A 12,281-nucleotide genomic window follows, 5' to 3' on the forward strand; every position below is an offset into this window, starting at 1 on the left:
TGGTTTGAAGGCACTTCTGCCACTTAACCAGTGCTGTATTACTGTCAAACGGAAATAATTTATGACTCAGAATGAGGTTAAGAGCATTATTCAGCAGATCCATTCAGGGAACACTTGAACTTCAGAGAACTCCCCAAGTTGAAGTAGGGTTGGAGTTGTATAAAGTGAGGAGAAGAAAGCAGTGTATGTCCTCCTGGTTTGACTCAGGCCACAGTTTGTTGTTAATTGCAGGGAGACTTTTGGCCAGAGGCTGTTCCAGTTTTCATGCCTCTGCCTCAGAAATGTAAGTGAGTACTTCAGAAAGTTTGTGGAAAATGAGTTAAAAATTGAGTTTTGGTTCAAAAAAATTGGGGATCCATGCATTTTTTTTCATAATATGCATTTCCATGAACTTTTTGAAGACCCTTCATATTGGTGGCATCCCATCCTGATAAGTGTCAGATTATTACTCACAAGTTATTTTTGCATGCCTCGTAGTTTGTCAGTTGGTCAAGATTCACAGGTGGGAGAAGTGCCCAAAAAGGAAAGGGAAAGGAGGTGAGGACTGAAGACAAGGAAGACTGGGAACCATCTTTGATGTCTGCTTTAATCCTTTTGCATTAGTAATGTGAACAAAGTACAGCAGAGTCACAAAAGAAGTACAGTTTGCCTGTTAGTCTAGAAAATTCCAGAAGGCATCATAGAAGAAACTGAGTCCTAAAAATAAATTGGATCTTGCCATTACAGACACGTAGAAAAAGACAACCCATATAAAGGAAAAGGCATATGCAAAATCCAAGAGGTCTGAAAAGTTTAGGAAATGGTAAGAACTTCAATGTGGCTGAAGTGTACAGTGCATGCTAGAGAATGACTTATCACAAGGTTAGAATTCACAGTCTATAATTCCACGTAAACGTAACTGGAACATCTGACATATACAAACCTCATGTGAGCTGCCTCAGAATTTAAGATAACCTCGGCTACAGAAGCCAGCTGGAGCCAAAATTTATAAGTTCAGAAAATAGTGACTCTGGGCTCCATTGTTTACAGTTACCACACCAATCTTAGAGGAGCTCACAAGACCTCCTTGCTGGGGCTTTGAGTCCCACAGAAAAGATGACGGAAATGCATGGAATCAAATTGATAAAAAAACGTAAAGTATCATCATTGAGGATCTGGCAAAATGACTGGTGCCTGGTGTGCCTGTAGAGGAAGTCGCTAGTGGCGGCTGGCTCAGGAGAACGCTGTACAATTGCTGTCTGCCACGAAAGTGTACTTGGCACACACGGGAGGAGGGTGCTAAAGATTGCCACAAGCTGATAAAGTCCCTGGCTTCCATCCACTGTCACACTTAGGCAGAGTAAGCTCTTTTATCCCAGGCCCCTGCTGGACTCTTGAATCAGAGTTCTCCACGTCTATTGTTCAGAGGCCCTCCCAGCTACATTTTTTTTTTTTTTGAAATACACAACAGTGTATCCTGTGGCTTTTATTAAGACTCACTACAGTGAAAGCAAAATGTTTCCAATGTAAGTGCTTGTGCCCTTCATTCTGGATTAAAACTATTTTTATTTTAAGTGATGGGTGAACACCCCTTTTTCAGTTATGAAGGCAGCCATTGTTCCCGAATATTCCTCCTGGGGCTCTGAGCACTAAACTGTACCATTTCTTCCTTTAAAGTATAATTCAAGCAAACCTCCTTGTTGCGGTTACCTGTGAGGAAATTCATGCAGTCCTTTCAGTTCCCACAAAATCAAATAATTTTTGTTTGTTTTTTTAGAACCCTTCCTCCAAGACTAGCTCCCAATAAAGCATTTTTCATGCCCAGTAATGGCATTACCTACAGCCTACAAGCACAAACCTCATTTTGGAGGCTTTTGCTGATTAACGTAACACAGTGTACCCTAGCCTTGTTCCCCTGGTCATCATCCTCATTAAGTCTTTCTTTTTTTTTTTTTTTTTTTACTTACAAGAGGTTCTCAGTTGGTTGTAACCTGAGAATGTGGGAATGGAAGAAGAAATAAATACATCCTATTGTTATATATTTACATTTAGAATTATGAAGGCAGAATCCTGCCATATTCACACAGAACACGTCACTGTAGCCCTGAGCTCAAACCTTAGCATTGTGAAATTTCACTAGGCCAAAGGCCAAAGGTAAACCCACAGTGACAACATATCTTCTTTAAGGATTAACACATCTACTTTGATCCTGAATGGAAGCTACTAGGAAAAAAAGCCTTCAAAAGCCAGTGTAATAATCTCTAATCATCTAGATGGGTCTCAAGCTAGTCCTTCTACTGAAAATTGAAACACAGGAGGGAGGAAAGGGTACCCATTTACCGATAATAGACTGACTGCGCACCTGTAGTTGGAGAATCACCAGTACTGCAAATTATGGTAAGAAAGGACATGGGGACGCTGGAGCTTCCTTGTGAGTTCTCTTGGAGCCTCACTGGGAATTTCTGGGCAGAATAAGGGAGATATTTGATGAACAGCACTTACCAAGGGCCTCTTCATCTTAAAGGTACAGAGATTTCAGTTTCAACAGCTATCCAGTGTTACACAGAGTTAAAGTAGAGATTATTCCATGTGCTGACCCTGAATTCTTTCTTTGCTATGAAGCCAGTAGCTCTTTCACCTATGACCTTCTTAATCACATGACTTCCTAGAAATAATCCTTTCTTCCCAGGACTTTGCAGAATCACTTAAAAAGAGGCAGTAATCCATATGTTAGGATGCCAAGTAAGGCCTGAATTCCAGTGGTGAGAACAGAGCTTGCTCATATTATAGTCTATAAACAAATTAGTCCTAATAAGTAGTTTTAGATTTCCCCCCCTTTTTTTTTTTTTGACAGGCAGAGTTAGATAGTGAGAGAGAGACAGAGAGTTTAGATTTCCCTTCTAAGTGGTGGTAGTTCCACTGCCCCAAAAAGGAATTTGTCATTCTGGAGGGAGTCAATGCTTACCTTTTCCCTACTACTTGGAGTAGCTACGTATCATCAGTTCCTATCGATATAAGGGACAGAGGCTGAAGTCCACTTATCTGACTTCATGAGCACATTTTTCCAGGGTACCTACCTGGGAACATTTATTTCTTTATAGAGGAGAATCTTGCTACCTTGATAACTGTAATTAAAATTTTTTTAAAAAAATTCACTTTTCTGATGCATTGCATTTATTTGATATTTGTGTTCTTATTGTGGTATGCCTAGAAGAACTGGCTAGACTTGTACATTAATAGAAGTAGACTTGGCCAGCGCCGCGGCTCAATAGGCTAATCCTCCACCTAGTGGCGCCGGCACACTGGGTTCTAGTCCCGGTTGGGGTGCCGGATTCTGTCCCAGTTGCCCCTCTTCCAGGCCAGCTCTCTGCTATGGCCCGGGAGTGCAGTGGAGGATGACCCAAGTGCTTGGGCCCTGCACCCCATGGGAGACCAGGAGAAGCACCTGGCTCCTGCCTTTGGATCAACGCGGTATACCGGCCATAGCACGCCAGCTGCGGCAGCCATTGGAAGGTGAACCAACGGCAAAGGAAGACCTTTCTCTCTGTCTCTCTCTCTCACTGTCCACTCTGCCTGTAAAAAAAAAATAGAAGTAGACTTGATGGTGGGAGCAGAAAAAGAAAAGATAGAGTCGATAATATGGGATGAACTTTGGCCTGTTGAAATGGCAAGGTGTTTCACTCTGGCCCAGTGATCTTTAGCAGAGCAGGAGAAGTGCAATAAATAGGTCAGTTGCCACATGACCTTATTTCTTACAAAGACCACACGGTAGCCTTTTATGAAGAAGAAAAGACCCTTGAGAGGTAGGGAATGGAAATATGCAGCTGTTGGGGTATCTGGGATTATGAAACAGGTCAAGCACCTTAAACGGTCTCTGTGTACACTTGAAAAAACATTAAGTAACCAATATGGACTCCACTAGGAAGCTGCACTTCAGAATCTTTTCCTAAATTGAGACATTTGTTATTGCAGGATGAAACCGCTGCGTGCATGGCTGCAGCCATTGATACTGCGGTGGAACCAGAAGCTGTAAGTAATGGGCCCTTTTGTGTGGAACTGGGAGCTCTAACTGTGCCTGTGCTACTTTTTATAATTTATCACTTGACTGAAGAAGAGAGTCTGTGATTGCTACCGTGCTTCACAGAATGCCATGGAAATCCAGAAATCCTTAGTGTAAATCTCAGCTTCATAAAAATCCCTAACTTGGATAGGCTCGCTCTCTCACAGTAATAGTAACTGGTAACGGATTGCAGAGCTTCTCAGGGATGTCACAGTCTGCATTTGCAATCTGGCTTTCTGATTTTGTGTTAGATGCTAGTGTGCTAGTGTTCTCCATTGCCTGTCCAAACAAGTTAAAAGGAGGAGAACAAAAATATTAGGAAATTATGGTGAAGTCAGAAAAGCTTTAGAGCAGAGAACGGGTTTTTTGTTTGTTTATTTGTTTTTTTCAGCATACTTTTCTATGGGTGGGGTGGTTAGGGGCTAAAAAGAACCAAGGAAAATATTTTTGAGTGCTCAGATTGCAAGGATACATTCAATGTATTATATTGGATTAAAGGATATCAAGTCAAAATGAAATGGTTTGCTTGAGACAGTCTTTTCCCTCTAAAATGAATACATGTTGGTAGTTTTCAAATTCTGAAAGAAAGAAGATAGGAAATAAACCAGATACTAGAGATCAGCTATGTGAGAAGGAATGAACCCTTTTCTCCATTTCCGCCATTTTTGTATGTATTTCCAGCACCTCTTCTCCTCTGAGGACTCCTTCGAATAAGGTCTGAGTAAGAAATATTGACCAGATTACTACAGGAATAAACAAGAAGCTTGGTTATATTTAAGGAGTCAGTTAAAGTATGTAAGAAATCAGATACTTGTGAGAACAAAGACATAGGCTAATGCCAATGACTTCAGATGTTTAAAGCTAATGTTGTGTGAGAAACCATAGTGTTGAAGGAACAGACATATTGCTAGTGGAAGGAGTGGCTGAGGCTTGATGAAACAGTGCCCAAGAAACTCCAGTTGTTTGTTTGTCTCACACATTGTTATCCTGATCTTTTCCAGCAAGTCGAAAGCAGTCCAGAGACCAGCAGGTCTTCTGATGCTTTCACCACTCAGCATGCTCTACGTCAAGCTCAGATGTCGAAGGAATTGATTGAATTGAATAAAGCCCTTGCGCTGAAAGAGGCCCTGGCTAGAAAGATCACTCAGAATGACAGCCAGTTACAGCCCATTCAGTTCCAGTACCAGGTAAACTATTTTCAAGGGCAGCATTTGTTCATGTTTGCCATTTCTGTGTCACTGAAAGGGAAAAGAAGACAAACACACTATTTTTGATGACGAAAACACAACACAGTCATGCATAGTGCAACTCAAGTTATATTATTTGTTTATAAAAAGGGCATATTCAGGCTAAGGAACCTGCACTTTTGTTCCCTTTAATCTAATACCTTACCTTATGCCACAGGTATTTAATAAATAGTTTGATAATACTATAATAATTATGCCCCCTAGTTGTTAGTTCTAATAACTGTGCTTGGATTGAGAGAGGTGCATCTCTTAATCTGGGTAATAGTATGAATTATGAAGAGACTCAAAATAGACATCACATGACTTGGCAAATGCCCAAGTGTTTTCCTAGTAGTAGTTCTAAGTGGCCCTCGCTAATTGATAATCAAGTCTTTACTTGAAGGTTAGTCTTTGCTTTCAGGTTACCCCCAGTTGTTTATCTGTGATCACAAAGGGATGTTAAAATGGGTGGTAGGGGGAAAAGTGAATTGCTTTCTCATCTAGCTATACTATATGCTTATATTGAGAAATAGTACTCCTGCTTTACCAGCTCTACTACGTTTTCAAAGTAGAATAAAAACAAGGGGAAAAAAGCAATAAAAGTGTTTCTCCAAATTAATTTTCACCACTTTTTCCCTCTAAGGTAGAGAGTATTTCCTAAATAATAACTTAGTTGGCCAATAGAGGTTTTTTTTCTCCTTTTTTGTTTCAATCTTGATAAACTTTTTTTAGGGTGGTTTTATATATGTCAAATACATGTGCCTCATTTTTAAAAGTCAAACACTAAATAAAATACTTAAAATATTCAAAAAAATAAAGGTAGTCTTGCCATACTACCTTCTCATCTATTTCTTAGGCGAATACTTTAAATTCTTTAAGCTATTCTGACATTTGCCTCCATATTTCTAGGTAAGAATTAACAATATAATTGTGTTAACTTAAAACTTTTAGATATTATCTATTGACTTTCCACTATGAAAACAAGAATAAAGCTCTCTTATCCCACCACCCACGCAGACTATTTCTCCTCCATCTTTCAAAATAGTTCAACGTTTTGGCTAAATGAATATTTAGTGTTTAAATTTTTCTGACTATGTGAATATGTTTTACAATTGAGCTACATAGTATATTGCAATGACAATTCTTATACAGCTTTTTATGTTTTCTAGAGTTAATCTCATTTTCTTCATGTACCTAGTCTTCTATGTGCCTGTCAATCATTTTATTTCCAAACTTTGTATTAAAATTCTTCTTATTATGATCAAACATACCAGCTAATTTATCAGTGCATTTCTTTCTTGAAAACAATCCTCTTGGAACCTTCTGTCCTGGTTCATTTTCTCTGATATCTACTGCCCAGCCATCAACCTGGGACTATCATCCTGGGAATTTGCTTCACTTCTCATCTCTCCTAAAACAGATCCATGTCTTCCTCCTTCTTGGGATACCTTTGTCTGGATGGAGTATGACCCCAGTAGCTTTCTGAGAAAGCACATGTGGAAGGAAAATTTTTTTAAGCTTTGCTTGGCTAAAATAGCTTTTTTTTCCAAACGGAAAAGACACTTGATAGTTTAGCTGGGTTTAGAATTCTGTGGAAATCATTTTGCTTCAGAATTTTGAAAGCCTTGCTCTGTTATCTTCTATTTCCAATGTTGCTGTTGAGAAGTCCATTATGATTCTTGATTCTTTGTATTTGATCTGATTCCCTTCCCTCCCCTTACTGGAAACCTTCAGCATTTTTGCTTTGTTCTCCAGGGTTATTTAATTTCACAATGAGGTGCCTTGGTGTGAGTCTTTTTCTCCTTTATTGTGCTTGGTGCCTTGATATGCCACCTCTTTACATTTTCTCTTTCTTCTATTCCTCTTAGTCCAGTATTGGATTTCTTAAATTTAGTTTCTGTTTCTCTTATCTCTTTCTTCCTGTCTTCTATTTCTTTAAAGATTCATTTATTTAAAAGACAGAGGGAGGGGAGGAAGGAAGGATGTAAGGTAGGAGGGAGAGAGAAAGAGAGAGATTGATTGATTGATCTTCCATCCATTGATTTACTCCCCAAATGACATCAACATCCAGGCTGAAGGCAGGAGCCTGGAACTCCATCTGGGTCTCCATGGGGGTGGCAGGAGCCCAAGTATTTGGGCCATCTTCCACTGCTTTCCCAGGTGCATTAGCAGGGAGTTAGATCAGAAGTGGAGCAGCTGGGACTCAAACAGGTGCTCATGGAATGCTGGTGTCATAGGCGGTCGCTTAGCTAGCTGCACCCCAATACCAGCCCCATTATTTTTTTTTTCATGGAGTATCACCCATCTCTGTGAATAGGAATTAAATCTTGTCAAGATTTTCTTCTCCCAGGCTTGCCTCTGTTTTCTTAAACTTCCTTTCTTTAGTGTGTCTGTTTTGGTCTCTTTTGTTTAAGAAGCTTTCCTCAGATTTCTGATGCTCTTTGGCTGTCTATTCATATTTAAGAGTATAACACTAAAAGCCAGTAAGAAGCTATGTGTGCATGGGTTTCTCTTGAGCTAGTTAGTTTCCAATAAAGAAACCTTTCAGTCTCCTGCCTGGAGTTATGTGGGCAGAGTGGCTGTGTGCCACTGCTCTGGTAATGCAGAGAAGGTAAGGGAGTTGGAGCCACTCTGTCAAATTCATACTTTTATTTAATTCCTGTCATGGTGCTTCATCACTGCCTAGGACTGTGTCCAGTGTCTGTTAAGTCCAACCTGTCAGATTCAGCCCCTCCAGAAAGGAATTCTCTGCTCCTCTGTGGCTCTGTGGTATACATTGCCTTACTGCTTAGCATTCATCCTTATCAGAGTTACATTTTAGATTTTTCCATTCTGGAAGTCTGTTACCACTTACCAAATGGTTTTCTTTTTTATAAAGTCTGCTGATATTTCTCAACTACTCTGCTCTCTTCATTCTTTTTTTATTTATACAACTGTTTGGGATCATAATAATAGGATTTCAGGAGGGAGCAAGTTCAATATGTACAATGCAGCAGGTTTTTTTTTAGGTCAAGTGTATTTTGGCTTTTGCAGGGTAAACAAAGGATTACTGATAAGACTGAGAAATTATTGCTCTCTTCTTATACTCTTGCCCAGAAGCATGGGGACATGAGATCCCCAGTGTGTTTCTAACCCTAGGTAGCAGTTCTAGTAGTGAGCTACAGTTACAGCTGTAATGAGATATCTAGTCTTTTCTCCCCTTGGGATAAAATTTGCTTGAGCTCCCAAACCTAAAAAGTTAAGAAGAAATAAATTCTTAATGCAAGCAGTACCTTTTAATCACATGTATCACCGCCTCTCTTTTTCTAAGAAATAAGGCAGTTTTTTATTCTAAATGGTGTTTTTCCTGTTACTTTGAAGAGTTGCTGTAGAGAAATTGGAGGGGACATAGGTTCTGATTAATGAAAATTACCTTAAGTTATAGCAAACCAAGACTCAAATATTTGAATAATTCTCCCAGTGGAGCTGCTGAAAGAATTACTGGCTAAATGTGGTGCATATAACTGAGAGATACTATTTCTCACTCATCAGATTGCTAGCAATTCTGAAGTATAGTATTAAATGTTGATAGGGGTGCAGGGAATCAAGTGCTCATACATAGCTAGTGAGAGTGGAAATTGAAGTATTACTTTGGATGACAATTTGGTAGTGTCTGTTAGAATTGAAAATGTGTTCCATCATGACCCTGTAATTCCACTTCTCTCTACCCTAGTGAAGCCTTGCTTAAGTGTATAGAAGATACATACAAGAATATTTCATGGTGACAAAAAAGAATGAGTTGGATCTATACGTGCTGAAATAAATAAATCTCTAAGACCAGTGAAATTTAAGAAACCAATTTATAGGGGTAGCTGTTTTGGCACAGTGGTTAAGATTCCACTTGGGGTGCTACATCCCATATCAAAGAGCCTGGTTCAAGTCTTGGCTCTGCTTCTGATTCAGTTTCTTCCTAACGCTCACACTGGGAAGCAGCAGATGATGGCTCAAGTACTTGAGTTCTGGGCCACCCATGTGGGATACCCAGAGGGAATTCCAAGCTCTTGGCTTTAACCTTGCCAAACCCCAGCTATTGCAGGCATTTGGGGAATAAACCAGTGGATACAAAATCTCTCTGCCTTTCAAATCAAATTAAAATCTTTTTCAAGAGAATTTTTTAAAAAAGCAAATTATAGAATAATTTAACCCATATTTTAATTGATACATCCACATATATACAAGGTTACTTCAAAAATTTCATGAAAAAATGGAACTAAAAATGGGTTTATTTTGTTGCAAAAAATTTATACATATAAGGGGGTCTTCAAAAAGTTCTTGAAAAATACATATTATGAAAAAATTTTTGCACTGAAATACACAGATAAAAGTTAATTCCATTTTCTATGAACTTCTTAAAGTACCCTCATACAATGCATATGTATACAATATGTATTATTTATATTAAGTTACATGAATCTGGACATTTACATATGTAATCTGTATTTATATATTTGATTATAACATATGATATTTATAATACATATGTTTTATATATGTAAGTGATGTGTAATATGTAAATGTCTGGGGAAAGGATTCTGGCAGATCTTTACCATGTTGGTAACACTGGTTACTTCTAGAAAGAGGAATGGCATTTTTGCAGGGATGAGATAGTCAAGGGAATTTGACCTTTATTTTTTAAAGAATGTATTCAGGGCCAACACTGTGGTGCAGCAAGTTAAGTCATGGCCAGCATGCCATATGGGTGCCTGTTCGAGTCCTGACTGCTCTGCTTCTGATCCAGCTCTTTGCTATGGCCTGGGAAAGCAGTAGAAGATGTCCCAAGTCCTTGGGCCCCGGCACCCACGTGAAAGACCCAGAAGAAGCTCCTGGCTTCGGCCTGGTGCAGCCAGGGTCATTATTTGGGGAGTGAACCAGCAGGTGGAAGATTCTCACTCTCGCTCTCGCTCTCTGTCAGTCTGCCTTTCAAATAAATAAATAAATCTTTTTTAAAAAAGAATGTATTCGTATGTAACTTCTATGCATAAAAATAAGTATAAAGAATATATATGTCTGTATACACACACTGTTGACCTATTTAAATAAGCAGGGGACTTATAAAGAGTGAGAATCATTTTCATTGGTTCCACAGGAGCGGCTCAGTGTATTGCTTGGAAAGCAACTCCAGCTTATTTAGAAAGCTTCTGTAATAGAGCGCCACTGAATCTGCCTGTGCTTCTTTGTGTCAATACGATGCTAGTGCGGAGCCTGTGGATAATCTTCTTAGCTGCCAATCACTCATTCAGCCAATTTCCTCCCATCTTTTTCGGTTATGAGAACAGAATTTTCACAATAATCCTGTGGGATAGGTATTGTTGTTAATTATCTATGTAGATGGGCCAGCGCCGTGGCTCACTAGGCTAATCCTCCGCCTTGCAGCGCCGGCACACCAGGTTCTAGTCCCAGTCGGGGCACCGGATTCTGTCCCGGTTGCCCCTCTTCCAGGCCAGCTCTCTGCTGTGGCCCGGGAGTGCAGTGGAGGATGGCCCAAGTGCTTGGGCCCTGCACCCCATGGGAGACCAGGAGAAGCACCTGGCTCCTGCCTTCGGATCAGCGCAGTGCAATGGCCATAGTGCGGCGGCCATTGGAGGGTGAACCAACGGCAAAGGAAAACCTTTCTCTCTGTCTCTGTCTCACTATTCACTCTGCCTGTCACAAAAAAAATTATCTATGTAGATGGAGAAATTATTTGGAGTCCCCAGTCCCCAGTACAACCCCTGGTCCTATGATTCATTGGGAAGACTTCTAGTGAGCTACTCTCACCAGGTAGGGAATGACAGGAACCCTACTAAAGTCATAGTCCCCAGGTCCATGCCATGGGCCAACTTTGCAAACCAACTTCTAAGGATAGCAGTCTCAAACCTGTTACAGTAAAGTTTCTGCACAAAAACCAAGGTTAAATGTTACTTTTTTCAAAATACTTAAATGGTAAATGTTGCACTCAAGATTCAAATTCTTGGGTTCCAAGTCCTGATTTTATGTCTATATAACTTCAATCTCCATCAAATCAATAAGAAAGGTTTTTAATGTGCAATTTAAGTGGTAAAATTTCATGCATAGTTTCTTGAGATAAGGAATGTTGAAGCAATTTCCTTCCTGTACCATATAATGCTTTCTTTCTCTCTGACTATAACCTTTCTAGGATAACATAAAAAATCTTGAATTGGAAGTCCTCAGTCTGCAAAAGGAAAAGGAAGAATTGGTTCTTGAACTTCAGACTGCAAAGAAGGATGTCAACCAGGCCAAGTAAGAATCAAATCAATAGATATTATTTTAAGTGTCTACTAAGTACAAGAAGCTTTAGAGGGAATAGAGAAGTAGAAGACTTCACCTGCTGTCCCCAGAGGTTCTAAACCTAGCGTGGAGAAGAGAGCTAAACATAAGAAAAGTGAAGTAATTGAGATGTTCAGTAGCATCAGTAACATCTCAACATGCCAATGGAAGAACAACATAACACCGCATGTGGTTAGTACTCAAAAACACTTTTTAGTAACTTCATTAAGATTTCTTTTTTTTAAAGATTTATTTATTTATTTATTTGAAAGTCAGGTTTAGAGAGAGAGGTCTTCCATCTGTTCCATCTGCTGATTCGCTCCCCAATTGGCTGCAATGGCCAGAAGCTGCTTCCTGATCAGGAGCCAGGAGCTTCCTCCAGGTCTTCTTATGTGGGTGCAGGGGCCCAAGGACTTGGGCCATCTCTGCTGTTTTCCCAGGCCATAGCAGAGAGCTGGATCGGAAGTGGAGCAGCTGGGACTCAAACCAGCGCCAATATAGGATGCTGGCGCTTTAGGCGGCGGCTTTACCTGCTACGCCACAGTGCCAGCCCCTATTAAGATTTCTGAGTAGAAAACATCAATTCAGGCTGGCATTCTCAAGGAAGACTTTAGAAAGTTACCTTTGCTGGCTTTTGAAAGATCAGCAGATCTACTAGATAACAACAGTTTCCTTAGAACTTCTAATGACAAATTAGCTTGTGAACAGAA

The 12,281-nt window shown here is 39.9% G+C and overlaps 1 protein-coding gene and 1 long non-coding RNA gene across 6 annotated transcripts in view; one reads left to right on the forward strand and one right to left on the reverse strand.

Moving 5' to 3' along the window:
* The window catches only part of KIF4A (kinesin family member 4A), a 129,494-nt gene that overhangs the window by 61,463 nt on the left and 55,750 nt on the right, over positions 1-12,281 (forward strand). For all 3 annotated transcript variants that reach the window (XM_008272747.5, XM_008272749.5, XM_051827167.3), the window contains exons 15-17: positions 3,952-4,008; positions 5,041-5,226; positions 11,441-11,544. In XM_008272747.5, the coding sequence (XP_008270969.1) occupies positions 3,952-4,008; positions 5,041-5,226; positions 11,441-11,544 (347 nt within the window). The remainder of the gene's footprint in view (positions 1-3,951; positions 4,009-5,040; positions 5,227-11,440; positions 11,545-12,281) is intronic.
* The window catches only part of LOC103351859 (uncharacterized), a 105,599-nt gene that overhangs the window by 22,176 nt on the left and 71,142 nt on the right, over positions 1-12,281 (reverse strand). The gene's annotated exons all lie outside the window — the stretch shown is intronic.

The sequence above is a fragment of the Oryctolagus cuniculus genome, chromosome X (assembly GCF_051225735.1).
Source record: "Oryctolagus cuniculus isolate XC-2025 breed Fujian yellow rabbit chromosome X, ASM5122573v1, whole genome shotgun sequence".
Taxonomy (NCBI): Eukaryota; Metazoa; Chordata; class Mammalia; order Lagomorpha; family Leporidae; genus Oryctolagus; species Oryctolagus cuniculus.